This window comes from Nipponia nippon, unplaced genomic scaffold (genome assembly GCF_047370975.1).
Source record: "Nipponia nippon isolate SJK-2023a ecotype South Korea unplaced genomic scaffold, ASM4737097v1 scaffold_3, whole genome shotgun sequence".
Taxonomy (NCBI): domain Eukaryota; kingdom Metazoa; phylum Chordata; class Aves; order Pelecaniformes; family Threskiornithidae; genus Nipponia; species Nipponia nippon.
The window spans coordinates 14,634,256-14,653,586 of NW_028262347.1; the positions used below are offsets into that span (position 1 = coordinate 14,634,256).

The 19,331-nt window shown below is 40.6% G+C and overlaps 1 protein-coding gene across 1 annotated transcript in view; it reads right to left on the reverse strand.

The window, feature by feature from the left end:
- Positions 1-19,331, reverse strand: part of RELN (reelin) — a 298,352-nt gene that overhangs the window by 167,262 nt on the left and 111,759 nt on the right. The window contains exon 4 of the mRNA XM_087765536.1: positions 9,169-9,239. Within this exon, the coding sequence (XP_087621662.1) occupies positions 9,169-9,239 (71 nt within the window). The remainder of the gene's footprint in view (positions 1-9,168; positions 9,240-19,331) is intronic.

The window sequence follows — 19,331 nt, forward strand, 5'->3', positions numbered from 1 at the left end:
TACTACATCCATAGCCCTGTCCAATCTTAATTTCAAAGTAAGTTATACCTCTTTCATGGAGGCCAAGAGGGTGCATATAAGCATGTTCCTGGGGAGCAGCTACCTCTTTTGCCTCTCAGTACCTCACCCATGCAGCAATATTTCTAGCTGTATTTTGTACTTTGGTAAATAGAACACCAAAAAAAGGGAATTTTTGAAGCCAAGATTCTTTTGATGATTCTGTGTTTCTTGTTGGGCACTGACCTAAATTGTATCAGTACTCCTGATTTCTTCAGCATATTTGCAAAAAAATTGCTGAAGTACTGCAATTTCTGTCATAACATCTGACAGATTAAAAATAGATTAAAAATAAACATAAAAATGAATGCAGCAATCTGTGCAGAGCCCTCACACATAGTCATTTGAATAGAAAGTCCAACACAGATCTCAAGAATTTTGTTTTTCTTTTCCTGGTTTCTCCTTAAACACTGGGTTTGCACGGAGGCGTGATATTCTGTAATGAAATTGCCACATTTCATAGGGGAGTTGGTGATTAAAAAGACTGAGCAAGAAACAACTGAGGTATCTGCAGACCAGAAAAGAATGGCAAGCAGTCTGGATTTAGCTTAGACAGAAACTTTTAATTTAACTGACTTACAACTTAGGAGACTGTCAGCTTTTACTCCATCCAGTAACCTTAAACACATATAGAAAATGCCGAAAACAACCTCAGAACCACTGAAAGCTTTACTGCAGCAAAGAGCAAAGGGATTCTTGAGAGTTTGATGCTAAATAGAAATTGCAGACATGCAGAAATACGAAATCTTTTTTTTCATTATGCAGCTGACTTGCTGCATTTTTATACAAGAAACTTATCCATGCCATCTTGCCTTCCCCAGCAGAAACGCCAGTGAGGACTCAAGCAGTGGCCACGACAGTACAAAATCTGGAGCAATACATTAAGCTTAGCACTGCCTCCAGGATAACGCTGGGCTGCACTGGTGGGTGCTACACAGGAAAAGACTGCATTTGTCTCTTGCAGTCTCAGGCATTGGTTTTTTTCCATGGAGGCATGTATAAATTTCTCTAGAAAACTTTTAAAAACTCTTTGCACAGAAGAAATGGATTAAGCTGGATTAACTGAATTATTTCCCAGACCAAGCAATGCAGGCTTTTCTGGATTTTGCCTCTAGGAAAAGAAGTACATTATGGTACAGGATTTGCAATATTCCTGATGTTGTAAGAGGTTAAGCTTAAAATAAGACCTCTGTCTCTGATGCTCTGCATTACCCCTTTTCATTAGCTCCAGATCATCACTAAGCAATGATCCACTGCAAGGACAGGTATGACTGAGAGCTACTTTGCTAGTGCTCATCTATGAGGAGGATGGTCATGTCAAGCCGTGTCATGGGCAGACTCATTAGCTGGCCAAACAAATTTCATTAGCCCTTGAAAGTAACTCAACTGAAAGAGACCTTCCTCTCCAGCGAGAGCAGTTCAGACCTGAAAATGAAAATGAAAGACAAGATTGTCATTCATCCAGGGTTGCTTGGCATTGCTCTTTGGAAGAGGCTTTCTGTGGAAGGCAGTCCAGCCCACGATACACACAATCACTCAAGGTACTTTCTAAAGTTATTATGCAGAATTCCAGCATTCAGCCAAAAGGCACAGGTATAGCACAAATTTGGAATCTTTAAATTTGAAAACTCCTTTGACTTCAGCATTTTTTTTATATAACTAGCTGTTTATGTGACTAAAGAATACCAAATTGGAATCTGAGAATTTTTCCTAAACACCTTTTCAGTTGTATGCATAGCGTATTGCAAACCAAAACTGCTTACAAATGGAGTGAAATAAAGTAAATTGTGCAGATACCGGGGAGACCTTACTGCAGCCTTTCAGTACTTAAAGGGGGCTTATAAGAAAGATGGGGACAGACTTTTTAGCAGGGCCTGTTGCGATAGGACAAGGGGTAATGGTTTTAAACTAAAAGAGGGTAGATTCAGACTAGATGTGAGGAAGAAATTTTTTATGATGAGGGTGGTGAAACACTGGAACAGGTTGCCCAGAGAGGTGGTAGATGCCCCATCCTTGGAAACATTCAAGGCCAGGCTGGATGGGGCTCCGAGCAACCTGATGTAGTTGTAGATGTCCCTGCCAACTGCAGGGGGTTTGGACTAGATGACCTTTAAAGGTCCCTTCCAACCCAAACTATTGTATGATTCTACGATTCTAAGATACATACTAGTGCTACTGATCACTCATTTAAAAAACTAAAGGTGCAGCTAAGCAAACACTTAATGTTGGACGAAAGGTTGTTCTTACAAATAAAGGCTTTATGTTGAGGAGGGGTTATGTTTCCCAAATCTCTACAGGATTTGAGAAGCCCAAGCATTTTTGCCTCAGGTATTCCTTCATCTAATTTGAAATTCAAATTCCAGAGCTGAATATGACAAAAGACTGTGAAGGTACCATTTAATGAGTGACAAACCTAGACTTTAATCTCCCTATGAATAATTTCTGTATTACATTTTATATTTCCTTGCAAAACAGCACTGTGTTGATCTTCAAGTGTGGTAGTTCAGGTCCCCAAAATAATAGAAATTTAGAACATCACACAAAACCAACTTCAGTATTTTTCAAATATTTTCAGATCTGCCTTTTTCATCAATTTATAGAACCACTTTTTTTAAAACAATATGGATTGTACAGTAGGCCATACAGTGTGACTGAAGTCAAACGGAGTTTCCTTGCATAACATGACAAAACTAAAAAAAAGATATGGTGCAGAGTACCTATACAAGGCAAAGATATAAAACATTTACAATTAAAAAAAAATATATAAAACTTCAGACTGAGAGGCAGAAAAAAGGCCATCTTAGTTCATATTTTAAACTATGATTCACTTTTCTTAGATGTTCCTCAGACACTTGGTTGGATGGTTTTAAACTTAGAATCAGTATTTGTGTGGCTCCAAAATGCATCTTAGCTTGAACGAGAATGTAATTTCTTTTTAAAACAGTAAAGTAAATTAATTTATTATTTGATTTTTAACTAGCACCCTGGGTATATACAGAGCTTTCCAAGAGACAAATTGTATTAAGCAAAGAATGGAAACGGAACTCAACAGAGTCCACCATCTAAGAGGCATGAGCAAATACAATATGAGAAAATGTAAGGAAATGTAGGATGCTTGCCTTGTAAGACAAAGCAATCCCTTTGGTAAGAAAAAGCACAGAATAAAGTACTCAATACAAAGTGTTTCAGAGAGAGAAAGGCCACAGTCAAACTGGAAGCGTGAGAAACTTGAGGAAAGTAATAGGGAATTCAGAAGTCAATGGGGTCATTGTGGGGCTCTGTGTCAATAGGATGAGGGAGAATGAAGGCATCTTTTGGACTAAAAGGTTAAAATTTTCTGTGGATGAAGTAAGGCTACCGAAAGGTTAAACCAATAGAAAAATATGCCCTGTTTTGGTTAAACTGGAAGGGAGGGAAATATGAGAGAAGCGGGAAGGGAATGTCATCTTCAAACAGAGCAGCTGGAACATGAAGAAGGAAACAAGATTTCGTGACGGTCCTGATGTCAGTGGAAAAATGAGAACCAAAATCATTAAACATGGTAACAGTTAACTGTTAAGCAAAATTAGTCTCCCTTCAGACGAAAAGAGCTAGCATAATGCAAATTAAACACATGTTCCAGCAGCATCAGTCTGTACTATTGACACCCATATTCCATAGATCTGTAGGGTCAAACCTGTGTACAGGGATAGGTAGGGAATACAGCATAAGAAAATATTCTTAAAACGCACTGGAAAATAAATAACTATTTTTTTTATTTTTTCTCAGAACCCTGAACTTTTTTTTTAAATATAAAGGAAAAGTCAATTACAAAAATGCAAATGCTCAAAATGTTCCCAGACAAACACCATGCTCAGAGTTCAACAGACAGCAGCCATTAGCTGTTGCTCATCAATTCATTGCCAACGAGATGTGGAGAGAGGTATATTCTATTTTGTAGATTATGAAAAAGTCTAATCTCCTTGTCATTAGCAGCCAGATGAAGATGAAAAAGAAAATTAATGCTTTTATTTAGACTCCTGCCAATACTTTCTCTCTACTAGTAAACAAAATTGCTATTGAATGATCAAGATTGAACATCCCCCTAGAGAGAGTCAGTGCGTTGCCCGAGGGCTGCATTATCCTCACTGACACGTAAGCCAAGGAACAATATGTCAGCTCTGAACTCCAGCCTTCTGTTCTGTAAAATACCGCTCTGGTCAAGCCTGAGAGCCTGCAATCTGTTTTGCATTTGTTTTTCAGAGCGTTCTTAAATCCGTATTTACAAGGTACAAAATATGCCTGAAAGGTTTTCCACAAACATTCAGGCAGAAGCTATCAAATAAAAGAGAGTCTGAGCCAATTCTCAGGATTTACTTTCATATGGAGACATCTGTCAGACCGCAGAGCGGTTTCTTAAGTACAGAATCGCAATCCTATAATTTGTGGCATTAAGTATGAGATTGTATAAAATTCTGGGAACTATGCTGAAAGCAATGATTTTGCACTATGAGGGAACAACATCCTTCATCTCTTCCATCTCTTAGGTTTTACTGTTCAGAGATTCTTCTCTAGTCAGTCAGAACTAAATTATATGTTCACAAATCTCCCAGTATGGTCCTTATTCCAAAGAACTGCAGTATGGGCCCAAAGTTACATAGTGTACCAGGAACATGGTCTCCTTAACCCTTTAAAACTATCTGATGCAGCAAAGGCAGGTGGGGTTGCGTGACGTGAGTGCCAGCTGCATCCATCCCTGCACCGCGAGCTGCTCCTCCCAGCAGCATCGCTGTTTTCATACAGAGCTAAACTCTTTTGCGTTCTACAGTGCAATGCAGCCAGGTCTGATGTTTTGCCAACTCCACTTCAATTATGCTACTGTTTATTAATGTATGATTTTTGTTCTACTCAAGCCAGGAATAAATATGAATCAATTTGCTCAATAATAAGTTTACGTTATTTTCCATTTATTTTGCTACTCAATCAACAGGTTAAAGATATTGTTAATTAAAGATACTATTAATGGCAAGAATATCATCAGTCATTAACATCCTTATTTGTCCTTAAAAGTATTTATAAGACATCTATCTTTTCTACCTTGGCTTATACAGTTTTTGTTTTCTTGCCTATTTGTGCTGGATTAACTCCTTTGTCTGATAATCTTTATGTCTCCTTTCTTCAATATCCAATAAAATTCTTACAAACTTTAAAGTTTACATCAGTTCTCAAAGATCTCTCTAGCTTCCTAAAATATTTATTATATGCTGAACACACAGCTCTTCAAGCGATTATTTTACTTTCCTTGGTGTCCTTCCCTATGGCATCATTCCTTACTCCATTTACATTATACATAGGGCTGCTTGTTTGGCATTGCCATCCCTTAACGCTGCCCTTTATCATCCTCTAATTCTCTTCAAAATAAGAACTACACTTTCCTTTCACTGCACAAATCCCATTAACTCTATTAGAATTTACTAATGCATATCTGAGGGTGGACAGCCACAGTGAACATGATTTCTGAGATTCCTTGCTTCACATACATCCTCTGTACTAGTAATTATGAAGTCTGATATCATCTCCAGTGAACAGACTTATTAAAAAGATATCCTGTAATAAATCTATGAAGTTGCCCTGTGGTTTTATTTTCTTTACTTAATATGGCACATCATTTACTACAGCATTTCAGTATAGTAATGTTTAGGGCCAGAAACAGACCATAAAACCTCATTTATGTCAATCTACCTTGCTGTTTTGCATATATCTTAATATGATATTTGCATCTAAATAAATTCACTAATTCTTTCTGAAAGAATCCTTTGTTTACATTAATAGTATTGATGAAACTGTGATTGTCTTCATGGAATAAAAGAAGCGAGGTTTGTTTCAAAGAAAGCATCTTTTATTTGAATAGGAAAATTAATCCTAATAGTGTAAGACCTATAATAGTATGCACTGGTTAGGGGGACTAATGCAATGCACATTGTGTGCTGAAGAAATAAGAACAAAAGGGCAGAGGAGAGCCTGGTGCTGGAATGGATAGGAGGAAGGGCAATGGGCAACAGGGTGGTTGACTAGCTGGGTTGGGAAAACTGTGGCCAAGCTAGGAAACTAAGGGGAGAGAGGCCTTGATGAGGATAAAAATCTGGGAGAATAGTAGAATCATAGGATCATTTACGTTGGAAAAGACCTTTAAGGTCATTGAGTCCAACCGTTAACCTAACACTGCCAAGTCCACCACTAAACCATGGCCCTAAGCACCACATCTACCCGTCTTTCAAATACCTCCAGGAATGGGGACTCAACCACTTCCCTGGGCAGCCTGTTACAGTGCTTGACAACTCTTTCGGTGAAGGAATTTTTCCTAATATCCAACCTTAACCTCCCCTGGTGCAACCTGAGCCCATTTACTCTCTCCCTATCACTTGGGAGAAGAGACCGACCCCCACCTGGCTACAACCTCCTTTCAGGTAGTTGTAGAGAGCAATAAGGTCTCCCCTCAGCCTCCTCTTCTCCAGACTAAACAACCCCAGCTCCCTCAGCTGCTCCTTGTAAGACTTGTGCTCTAGACCCTTCACCAGCTTTGTTGCCCCTCTCTGGACACGCTCCAGCACCTCAATGTCCTTCTTGTAGGGAGGGGCCCAAAACTGAACACAGTAAAGGACAGAGAAGGACCAAGAGAACCTCTGAGAAGCTTGCACATCAATATTATAGAGAAATATGATGACTAAATTACATGGCTGTCACACAATGTGAACTGCTCATAAAAGTATCTTTGGGTGATCCTTGACTAAGTCAAATCTGATGTTTGCAGAGTTACCACAATGACATCGAATATTTTGGAGGACACAAATCCGCAAAGTCTCTGAAGTGACTGTATAAAGCAAAGAGAATTGATGGGAAGATCACAGGTAACACAAAAATCATGAGAATGGAGGAGACTGCAACAAGGTGGGGAAACTGGAGGCCCTTTCAGGGAAGTGGTGCAGGACGTGGCTATCAGTGGTTGGGTGGGAGGAGAAGGCAAAGGGACTCTCAGCCGGTGAAGGCCCAGGGATGGCACATCTCAGCATCTTTTACTCTCTGCACACAACCAATACACAAATCCCATTTTCTCCTAGTTCTGCAGAGTCCCTGTGAACTCACGGACAGCATGCAGTACCATAATGACTTATTGTTCTAACCAACAAAAGTATTGCTAAAATGGCAATTTGAGGTTAGGTTATGCTCCAAAACTGGAGAAATGTAAAGCAGAGAAGGGTGAAAGAATTAAAATTTCTGCTGTCAACTATCCTACTAAAAAATCCCAGTACAGCATGTCTGAAGAAAGGACTGTCAAAGCCTGTATGGATGGATTTCTACTCACTAGTCTCTGCTTATCAAGATATTTTCTTCTAGCAGGGAGAAATCCTGTTGTTTTGCCCATATTCTCCTTGACCATGCTGCCAGTTCTGACACTGATAATCATGTATTTCCTTTCAGCTTGCTTGCATGTAGCTTTCATCATGCTGGTCACTGCTAGCTCTCTGTCACTCTGCCATCAATATGTCTTTTACCTCCTTCTCCTTTCCTTAACTGTTCTGGCCACCACAGACTGCCTTTGGCCACGGTGCACTCACTACACAGCCATGCTTTGGAGAGTTTCATCTGCTTACGAGGCATTTCACCATTTTATGTTGATGACTCTGCATATTGATTTTTTCACTCTTGACTTGTGTCCATCCAGCAAGTAGCCTGTGTGAGGTATCCTCACATCCTCCTTAGCACATCCCAAATGGCGTTCCTGACAGCACTTCTGTTCCCAAACTCCCTATACTAGTCACCGAAACACTACTTTTCCACACCCACATCACGGGGGTACAATTTATCTCCTGTTCTGAATACCAAATGCATTTTGGTTATTTCTCCAGATGTTTTTTCCTTCCACACAGTAAAATACTGATACACGCCTGGCCCAATCAGCTTCCATCCAGATCATTATAACACTCTCTTCTGATTGCCAGCACCTGTGTTACATTTTACTAATTCATTCACCATATAACTAACTTCCTATCTTGTTAGCTAACATCTGCAGTCACCTCTCTGAATCCCCCTTCCTACTTCCCATTGAAATATTAAAATACTGAAAACTCAAATACTGAAATTGAAATACTTTCCCCTCATTATCATGGAGGTATTCATACCTTATATGAATAACTCAATATATGCTCCTGACATAATGTTCAACAGCTTCTTATTGCAAAAACCATTGCACAGATATTCCCAAACCCATAGGAAAAAAAAAAAAACAAAAACTATAGCTCTTATGCCCCCAAAAGATGTACTTTGGGGGATTTTCTCTTGTTAGTATGACAACACATTTCTAATTCTGAAATATTTATTTTAGACTGGTTGGCCCATGTTTCACTGTCTCTTTTCACATGGAAATATCATTGAAATTTTGCAGAGAAAACTGGATTAGCACAGAAATTCCTTTCTCTCCTGTACCAAAAATGATGGATACCTTCTCTACTTCCCACTGTTCTAATGAAGCAGGTTCAAAGCAGTGTACTGTTTGTACACAACAGCTGTCAACAGGACATTTATTTTTAGGTTATTCATCAAAAGGATATATGTGATAAGCTGTGCAAACAATTAGATTTTTAAAGTTTGTGTAAGTCAAACATTTTGTTTAGCTATAAAACTGATCAAATGTTGTAGGTGACGGGCAAAAATTTGATGGCCTACTTTCACAAAATGGGAAGGCAGGTTCTTCACAAAGATACGTGTGAGCTGGATGGTCAACAAAGCTTTTGATGCGGGCATATTGCATTTTTTGCTTATAGTTAATACAGTGACAGTTAAAACTCAGCTTGTGGTTTTGACAAAACAGGCTGATTTCAGGTAAGTCTATAATGCAATAGGATTTACTTTCACTTTTGTATATTCCCCAACGTTTAGCAGAGAGGACAGAGGGGTTTCCTGGATAACTAATGGGAAGTATGAAGCCAAAGAAAGTATCAGTTTTAAGAATATAAATAAGAACCTGATACTAATTTTTTCTATGAAATAGCTTTCATGATGAGTAACACTGACATGCAGGTACAATGGAAAACCACATTTGCCAGATATTTTTAATATGATGGTGGCTCTTACCTCCCTGTTCACACAACTGTTGTGCTAAGGCATCCTTGAATATAACTTGGCCCCTGTGAGTAGCTGTAGCCCTGTGAACATAAAAAAGACAACAATAAATAATGTAGTATAGTTACTTATATATGCATATGTATATCTGTATGCACAACTAATCATATCAGAAGTCCTATTCTGCCTTCTTCCTGCGTTCTTCTTTCTGCACTCTTTTAAATTCATAGAATAACTTGTAGGGATTGTTTCTGTGCATAGCATAAGAAAAGTTCCTAAACCAAAATGGCTAGGTTGGTAATAAAAAGCACTGGCATAGGGGTTCCGTGAAGGACACGAGAAAAAGTAAGCGTATCGTAACGCTAAGCACGTCACTCTGCCTGAGAAAGCATTCCTGTCTCAGTTGCAGAACAGAAGAAATGGTTGCAGACCTGCTGCTTTGTGAAATTAATAGTCACACGATCCAACAGGCAATAGCAATGGCAGTACTGTTATATGCTACTGATAGAAACGTGGAGCTTGAATGGGTGTCCAGAAATCCTCTCTGGAAACAAAGGGAGAGACAAGTAAGCTCTCTGCCCCAGGCCTCTGTCAAACATCTCCAAAAAAAGACCCTACAACACTTCTTGGTACACTGCATTGCGTTTTGCTGCCAATTCAACTGTTCTTTCTTTTTATTTCCATCATTGTCCAGACAAACTAAAGTGGATTACCTTCTCCTTTTTTTTTTTTTTTAAAATCATCATCATTCTTTCTCTTTTTTTTCCTCAGAGTAAGAAGCCCGGTACCTTCACACTGCCTGTCCTCCAACCATTCACTTTCTGAACAATGTACTTATTTCTTAGTTTCCTCTGGTTTCAATCTGTCTCCATCTTTGAGGAAGTGATATGCCTATAGCTGCACACAGAGTTTCTATACTTGAGGTCTCACCAGTTCTGTCTAAAGAACAATTATTTCCTATTAATGACCCACAGCTAACAGACCAGCTAATGTACCACGGAGAAAGATTTGTCATTTTGTTTTCTCATAATCAGCAAGAAATACAAAGCAATTTGATTTGGTTTTCTCTTACAGAGCTGTCATGCTAACAGTGCTAGTCATTCTTTATTTCCAATTGCTCATTTCTTCCCTCTTTTCTAAGTGTAGTACTTCACAACTTCAGTTTTATCTTGGAGATTTCAAAAACTTTCAGTATTTGCCAGTGTTGCTTTTGAAGTCTGATTTCTTGCAGCCAAAGTTCTTCCAATATCTGTCTAGACTCAGATGGACTCTTCATACGTGTTCTTTATCCCTTCTCCAAGTCAGTAATGAAAATAATTAACATTAATGGGCTCAAGATAGAACCATATGAACTCCTTGAAATAGCCTCTCAGTTCAACAGTAAGATATTGGAAGCTACTTTGTGAGTGTGGTGTTTCAGCCAGCTGTGTGCCCTCTCTAATGGATCACGCCTCGCTTGCTTATGCAAATGTCAGGAAGGACCAGAAAGGAATGGTCCAAAAGGAAAGCCAAAATATGTAATTTTTTTCTTGGCTACTGGGCCAGTTACACTGACAAGGAAGAACAAAAGTAACACATTTAATATTAAATTTTTCATATACGATGGATTCTCAAGGTAAAATCCTTCTGCAAACTGTCAGAGTACAAACAGGAGTAAATGAAAACTTCTCTGGGATCTGATTTGCTTCCTGCTCATTTAGAAAAGCTCTATTTACACCAATCTGTGTGTCCAGAAATGCAAAACTATGGCCACCTGATGCTCCTAGGGCTTTTAGGGCATTCCCTTCCTCTGCTTGCAGAAGGAGAGCTGTGTTGCTTTTTCCATCTGCTTGGACTTTCAGAGGCATACATAAAGCTGGAGCCTTGCCTCACCTGGTAGTGATGGCATTTTGGCCACAGTCCCAGGGTGACATGACCAGTGTGAGGTTTTGGTTGTAGTCCCTACCATGTGCATCACGGAAACTATTTTAGGATTTCCAATGCTTCTGCAAAATACAGCAAAACATCATGCCATAGTTCTTTATTAGTATTTCTTCATCTGCTGTCATGACCAGTGACGATACTGAGTAGAGAGTATAATAAAAACAAATATATTGCCCCAGCACATAAAGAAAGGCAGGAGAGCAGAGACTTTAAGTCTCATTTAAAAGTATGAACTAAAGTATTTCTGAAAGCTCTGTTGTCACGAATATGCAAGAAACCATGATCACTACATAGGTTTCTGCAAATTTCCTCACAGGCGTATGCAGACACACAAGTCAGAAGGGACCAAACAATCTCCAAAATCAAACACGTGCTTCTTTAAAAGGACCAGATATGGTAACTTCCTCTAGCAGATGGTCCAACACACCACCAACAGACATGTTTTGCAAATACGTTTCATTGCGGGAATTCCATGTTTTGAGCAAAAACCTGTCTCACCGTGCTCCTAGGCACATAGGAGAAAATGCCACACCTAAGGCATGGAAGGTATTTTGTACGACATTTCTATCCGTCCCCCAGGCTGGCAGGGTGGAAGAGAGAGCTCTTTGCAGACAGTGAGAAAGAAAACTTCTATTAGCAGCGGACTGGGACTTCAGAGATGCTGTTTATGCAACAACCCAGGATACAATTCAGGATGTACACTACAACGATGGCAACCACAAAATTCCTTTATGAGGCAGATAGGAGCAAACTCTTGAAACATGGACCACATGCAGAGGGGAGCTCGAGTATGCGTCTGACTGCAAACAAATACCAAATAATACCAAACTGTGTACTGTTTACTGGATCTCTGCGTGCGTGTGAGAAAAAGGGGATTTGGGGAGAGAGCCAGCAGCAAGCTGAATGATCTGCGTCTTTCTGTGTCTATCATCCCTTGCTTGATAATGCAGACTAGAAGCCAATTATTGCTGCGCCATAGCAGGAGCGATCTGCACCCTGGGGACAACAGTGCCGTGCAGTAAGGGCACGGCTTCCTACAGCATATGCTCACATTAGCATTAGTTTTGCAATGGGCATATGCATGAGTTCTGCACCGGCCAGTGCAGCTTCAGAGAATTAAGGGTATTGCTACTGTCAGTTTACCAGTATTATCTGCTTGTTTTTCTCTCTATTTATGCTTTATTCATGAAGCAAATGACAATAACGCAGTGCAATTATGCATAAACTAAGCTACTTTTAGAAAGAAGTGCAAAACGTACCTTTTCTGTATTGAACTTCCTTTGTTGGTCATGTTCCTACCTGACAGGTAAGATTAATGGAACAGGATCATGAATTTGGATTTTTCTCTTATAGTTTATCTAAAAACATATCCATCCCTATGTGGACACTCAAGTATAAAAACTGCATAATATTTATAGTAATTATAATAAAAATAATATTGGCAGTGCCTGAAAAAGACTCTACTAGAGAAAGAAAATTATTCAACTCTTAATTATGGGGTTTTGTTTTCTTGACGTGTATATTCATTAACTGATACCGGCGCTGTTTTTCAACGGTTTCTGTACAGTCTTTAATGTAGTTAACTATTGCTGAGATGAGGTGTACTCAGTAGCTATTCATTGGTGTTACTCCACACCAGTCTATAGTCCCACTCTGTCATTGTATGCTATTTATTTCCAGCTAAAGGGCAAGCGACTAATCAAACCTAACCTGTCAGTCAGCCAAAAGGCAAGATGCATGCTCCATGTGTCCCCAGAGGTAATTCCTCACTAGGAATGAATCTTTCCATGGGAGGGAACAGGAACATCCTGACATGGTAAATGAGAGCTTAGAAGGAAAAACAACTAAGAGGTAATAAGGTTCCTCTTTATATTAACTTCAGACTTCCATTAGCCTAGATGTATTTGTCTGCTTGGGGCTATGCAAGACAGAGGAAAATGCGGTTTTAAAAGTAGCAAGAGGAGATAAACTGCTGACAGAGGAAGAAAGAGGCCTGAACACAAGATGACTGTATCAGGTGTCAAGGCTCACTGTCAGTGCAAGCCATTACTAACCCCACGCTTCAATTACAGCAACTCTGCAAAGAGTTTTGCTTCCTAAACCACAACTATTCAAGTTGAAATCGGGTGCCAATGAAGACTTTTAGGTTGTCTGTCACTGAAAAGCAAAAAAAGAAATATGACTTGCTGATTCTCTACTTGAACTATATATAATCCATGTCACCTGTGAAAGAGGACTTGAAGTGCCACCCTGCTCAAATGCTAACAAGCTTAAAAACACTTTGAGTGCAGTGTTGCCAGCTCCTCTGAACATAGCCTAGGTATTACCAATTTGTCCCCTGTGCAATGACACAAATCGTTCCAGGTGATTTGGGAGAAAGAATTCCAGAGACACTTGCATACATTCATGAACCTGTAGAGAGACGTCCCTCCAGCCTCCTGTTGATTAGAAGCAGCACGCTGAGCTGTGCTCCCATGAGCAGAGGACCTGTCCCAGGGCTCCCCCTGAAGCTGTCACCATCTGGTCATGCCCTGGGGTTCATGCACCTGGTGCCCACTCTGCCCTTACAGGGTGCTTGGCATCTGCGCCTTTCCCTGGTGAGGGAAGGCACTGCGACAAATTCATTTGGGAAGGATCTGGGAAAAGGTTCAGGTTTCCTACAGTAAAATACCCCACCTCATGACACTCCCCAAAAGGTTTTCAACAGGACCAAGGTTATTTTTTTACCCACACTAGCAGAGTTTAACCCTGTGCCCGCTGCCAGCAGCTGCATTGCATATCTGTACACAATGGTTCGTGACTGCTTCCACTGGAGGAAATTTAGGGTGACACCCACAAGACCAGTTCCAGAGAAATCAGTGACTGACTACACCAGGCTGAGATTGTTCCTCCCACACTCCACAGTGCCGTGCGCCCAGATCAGGTCTGATCCACTGACAGCATGGACTGCGCGCCCTCCCTGCCGCTGCTGGGGAGATGGCTGGTGCTGGGCATCTGACAAGCCTGGGCTGGAACGAAAAACAAAGCAGTGCATACCCAATAAGTGCTCTCATGGTTTTATACTGAGGTATTTTGTATTTCACATTGGATTTGCATGCGTTGCTAACACACTTCCATTAACAAGCGCATATTAAAGCAAGTGTTTCCACTCAGGGGAGCACAGCAGGGCAGGAGGGTAGGTGGGACTGAGCCATGCATGGACACTGCCTGTGCTACCTGGCTCTGCCTGCTCCACATGTGGAAAGGATGCACAGCAGCACTGCCCAGAGGCCAGAGTAGGTATTTGCCCTCTTTAGGCAAATAAACTGTGTGGGTTTTAATGCATTATTAAATTTGCACGACCACCTCTGCTTGTCCTGGTTTAGTTGTTGTCTTTTTTTTAAAAAAAATACACACACCCTGAAATACTGTCTAATTAAGAGGTCTCCAAATAAAATAAACTCAAAACCAAGATGAGAAATAAGCCTTCTGGAGATTAAGCGCACAAGGCAGGTGTGTCCAGTCTTTCTTGGTGGGAGTGTGAAACACCGTGCCCTGCAAAGGCAGTTTAACGACCATTTACTGTCCGTGGGAGGAGGTGAGGCCAGGCTAGTGTGTGTTTTAGCTTGTCTCTCCTACCATGGCTGAAACATGTGACAGTGACCGTTTCTTCCAACAGCAGCCAAGACCAACATATTAAACCTGTCTGGGAGATGGCCCCGGTGTCAGGGCCAGCAGGGAAAATGCACAGAGCCCTCGTCCTCCAGAAGGTGCCAGGGTAGGAGGCTTTCAGCTACTGGTTAAATGCCTCTAAGTTGTTTTTTCAGTTTCAGTCATCTGTCTTGACCATGTTCAGCTGAAACTGCCAGGGGAATTTGGCAAGTAAGATGTAATTATTTATGTAATGTTTTTTCAGGAGACTGGAATTAGCACGCTTGCTCTAAAAGCCTCAATCAGAGGTGAAAAGACTTTGAAGAGAAAGGATTAAAATGGCTAGCAAAAGCTAGGGTACGTGTTAGAGGGCAAAGAGCAACCACTTCATTTGGGGCAGCTGTCCTAGGCTGAAGTTTGTGGTTCACATTCATAAATTATGCTCCTGACTTACTCCATGGGTGAGTCAAGACTCCTTTGCCTTCATATAGAGTAAATGCAAGAACAACAAGAGGCACCTCACTTTCTCTCCTGTCTCTGAATTTGTCTCTGGGGACTGCCCATATGGGGAAAGAGATTAAAGAGTCAACCTAAGGGCACACTGAATAGTCTTACTAAAATTTTGTTAAAAATTTTTTTGAAAATAATAATAAAGTCTAAGAGACAGAAAATGCAGAGCAAATGTCAAAAGCCTTCACAGCAAGAGCCAATAAACACCTAGGAAAGAAATCAGAGTCTCCTTTTGCAAATGTCTTTGGTATTAATACAACATTTAAAAGCGACACGTGTGCATTTCTGCCTATGGAAGCGAGCACATGTGTGCCCATATTGACCAGCTTTACCTGAAACCTCATTGCCATCAATGAAGCACACACCAAAACGTGGATAGGGCTGGCAGAAACTGTCACTGGGTTGGGATAAAACATGCTGCGTGCAGCAATGGGCTATTTCCTCCCTCCCCCACACTATCCATGCACTCCAAAAAGCTAATTGTAACTCTTTCAGTGTTGCTAGACCCAACCTGCATCCAGCTGGTTTTGCAGAACTTCTGTCTCACTCAGTGCACCCCATGGAAAACATCAATTTTTAAAACCTACAACTTCAACCACACTTCAACCAAGGCACTTTTAAAGTGTGCAGTGGTCCGTGCACACTCCTGTGTGTTGGCCTGATGGGTACCTTTTCAACTGTATACATGGTCCAGCGCACACTTACAAGACACTTATAAGGCAGATTTTGTTGTTGCTCTTTGGCATCAAAAAAAGTTATATGCGTGAGAGACAATATGATGATTTGGAGTTAATATAAGGGGAGGAATATTAAACGGTAACATCAGCCCAATATGAAGCGGATTTAAGTTTCTGTGGTTTAACATAGAAACCTATGCTAGGCTGTGTACCCTTAGGAAGTGCTGGTCTGATTAGGGATTGATTTAAGCACCCACTTAAGTGCTTCCTTTAACCAAGATTTGAATAAAACTAATGTCCTCAAGTAGAAAAATAAATGAGACGAGCATGTAATTATACCCTATATTGCAGAGAACGGATCTAAGGTTACAGCACTGGGAGCAGAAGGGTGCACAGGCAGCTCCTGCCCCTACACTTTACAGTTCGTAAGACCTTTCTTTTGTAGTCCTAAAAACCACCAAACTTTTGTCTGGTTACAAGGTGTGAGTACAACAGAGGGATACAATGGAACAGTAAATATGCATTATGAACGAGGAAAAAAGTACAAATTACCATTTTAAAATGTACATAACCTCCTTTCCCTTGTATCAGAGAATAAAAAGATGGGGGTTTTCTAATTCTATCTAGTTTTAGGTGACGGGAATGATTAGAGCTTCATGCTGACTGAAAGCAGATTAGGACAATACTTTCTTCTCAGCTACAGGAAATCCAACATTTTCATTAGTATTTTGCATTGTGTGATTATGAAGGAAAGCAAATTCTATTTTTTCTACAATTTAAATAAAGGGTTATTGCAGTGGCATCTGCCAAGCAGTCAGCTCATATAAATAACAGAACAAGCATCCATTGTCTCTCTACTGACACAGTGCCAACAACTAGGTCTGTGTTTTCCACCTTTTTCAGTGTTTGGGAGAGGGTGCTGTCCTTGTCTTAGGTTTTGCCATCTATTGTACTTTATTATCTAGTGAAACATCAATTGTATGGATTTTAGGTTTTTAACGCATTGAGTATTTATAAGTATTTAAAATCTATATTTAGCCCTAAGCTAATGAATTTATTACATCTTTTTTATATAAAAAAGTACTGGGTTTCCCCAAAAAATTTGCTTGTGTAGTCTTCTAAAGCCTATATTCAATCACGATATCATTCAGTCACCTAAATTACCCTTCAAGAACAAAAAAGTCTTTGTCTTGCCTGTATCACAGGAAGAAATGTTACAGCTTACTGTGGATTTTCAAATTACCTGACATCTCTAAAGGAACATACAGGTATTAAGTAAACGGACTTGCAGCACACAGTTATTTCCTACATGCTTCTACAATGAGTATGATCCCTTTCTTAACAATGCATACTAACCAAGTTTACCAGTGCTGATCAACTGGGGTGAGTTCAGCAGAGGCCACCGAGACGGTCGGGGCTGGAGCACCGTCCCTGTGCGGAGAGGCTGCAGGACCAGGGCTTATCCGGCCTGGGGAAGAGACGACTCTGGGGGTACCCAACAGCAGCCAGCCAAGGGAGGTTGAGCAGTTCCTCTCCATAGCTGCTGGATTTTAAGGTCCAACTGGATTAAAGCCCTGAGCAACCCGGTCTGACCCTGCTTTGATCAGGATGTTGGACTAGAGACCTCCTGAGGTTCCCTTCCAGTCTGCACTATCCTGCAGTCCCATGATTCTAAGGTTTAGCATGTCAGCTAAGAACAAAGAAATGAAAGCAGGGTTTGCATCTAATCAGATTAATCAACACTTATTTTGAGAACTGCTTTTCATAGCACAAAAGAATTAACCAGTTCATTATGTCCAACACTTTGCGCACACACTGTGATATTGATTCTCCCTGTCCTCAAGTTTATGGCTGTGTATTTCAGAATATTCATCAGAAGTGCCAAGGGGTTTGCGTGACTCCAGAAAATTCAGAGTTTGCAGGTAGTTGATGCTCTGGGGTTTTCTGATGTGATAATTTTTTTACATAGTAAAAGTAAAATTAGTACAGTGAAAACTTAAAAATCTAAAAGCGTAAAATCTGAAACAGCATATGAGATTCTACGATGAAAACAATGTTAGTTTTAAAAGATCCTAAATAATGGAAAATGATGATTTTAAGGCCACCTTTTCAGTTCACTGCTCTCATGCCATCTGTATTGCTATCCATTTCCCAGTTAAGATCTGAGCAGCCTGCTCTAACCTGCTTTAGCTGCCCAGTGTTCCCAAAGGACGCTGCCAGCAGCTGTGGATGAGCTGGACCATATGAGAATCTGGAACCTCATCCCCTGTATTTGCTTTACAACCCACACAGAGAAATCCTCAAATAGCCAAATTAACCCCATTTCTTAACAAACACTCATTTCAATATTAATTACAGAGATGCAACCGGTGCATCCACAGTGTGCAAAGCAGATTACAAAGGAAGGATAAAATCTGTCTCTTTAGTCTAAAGCTAGAAAACATTCCATCAAAAATCAAAACATCCACAGGCTGCACCCCAGAGCACATGGGGCAGGTTTCTGCTTCCTAAGGCTTCACTGAACACTGAAATATTACAATCCTTGCCTAATGTTTCTTTGCACTCTTCCCACTGTCCTAAATGTTTTCAGAGGACTGAAAAACAAATGAAGCACGCAAACCTTTCACAGACTGATAAAAATCAAACTAAGGAAGAACCTGCTACAGTTGTTATTGAAGAACTGTTATTCTTTCCCCATTCTCACTTGCCTCCTGCGTGCTGGGAATATGGTGAACCTCTTGGAAAAAATGTAGGGTCACCAATCATACAAAGGACAGTTATTTCTCCTGCATGGCTTTTAATTTCAGACAGATTTATGTGTTGGAAGAAAACATATATCCCTTAAGACCATACCAGCTTACAAATAGAAATAGGCAGGTGAAATATTGCCTCAGGAGAATAATTAATTCCATCAGCCACTGAAAAAATGATAAATTTGTTAAGTATCACAGAACTCCAGCCAAAAGAAGCAGGTGGAATGGCATCAGGTACACGGCCTAAACTGGAGACTATGGTGAGGAGGCCTGGCATCAATAGCAGGATCTGGATGTTCTGGGGAAGGGTAGGAGGCTATTCAGGGAGTCTGGAGGTATTGCAGGTGAGGCCGAGACATGGTGTGAGGGCACCTGGGAATACTGCGGTGTGGGTGCTATGGGGACTTACTGCCCGAAGACACAGGAAACTGGGCTTCATGGATCCTGCTGCTCACAGCATAGTTAGGCACTTCTTCAACATAGATGTTTGTTTCAGAGATGCCCACTTGAGTAATGTCTTGACGTTTGGATTAAGAGACACTCAGGGACCTGAATTATCTAAATCGTATCTAATCCCTCCCACCTCAGCCAGAGATCAAATAAAAACAGATTTAAAAGAGAACAATATGTTCTCTGTGTCCTTCCACAGTAGGTCCTGTCCTCCAGCCCTGCTTTCCAAACA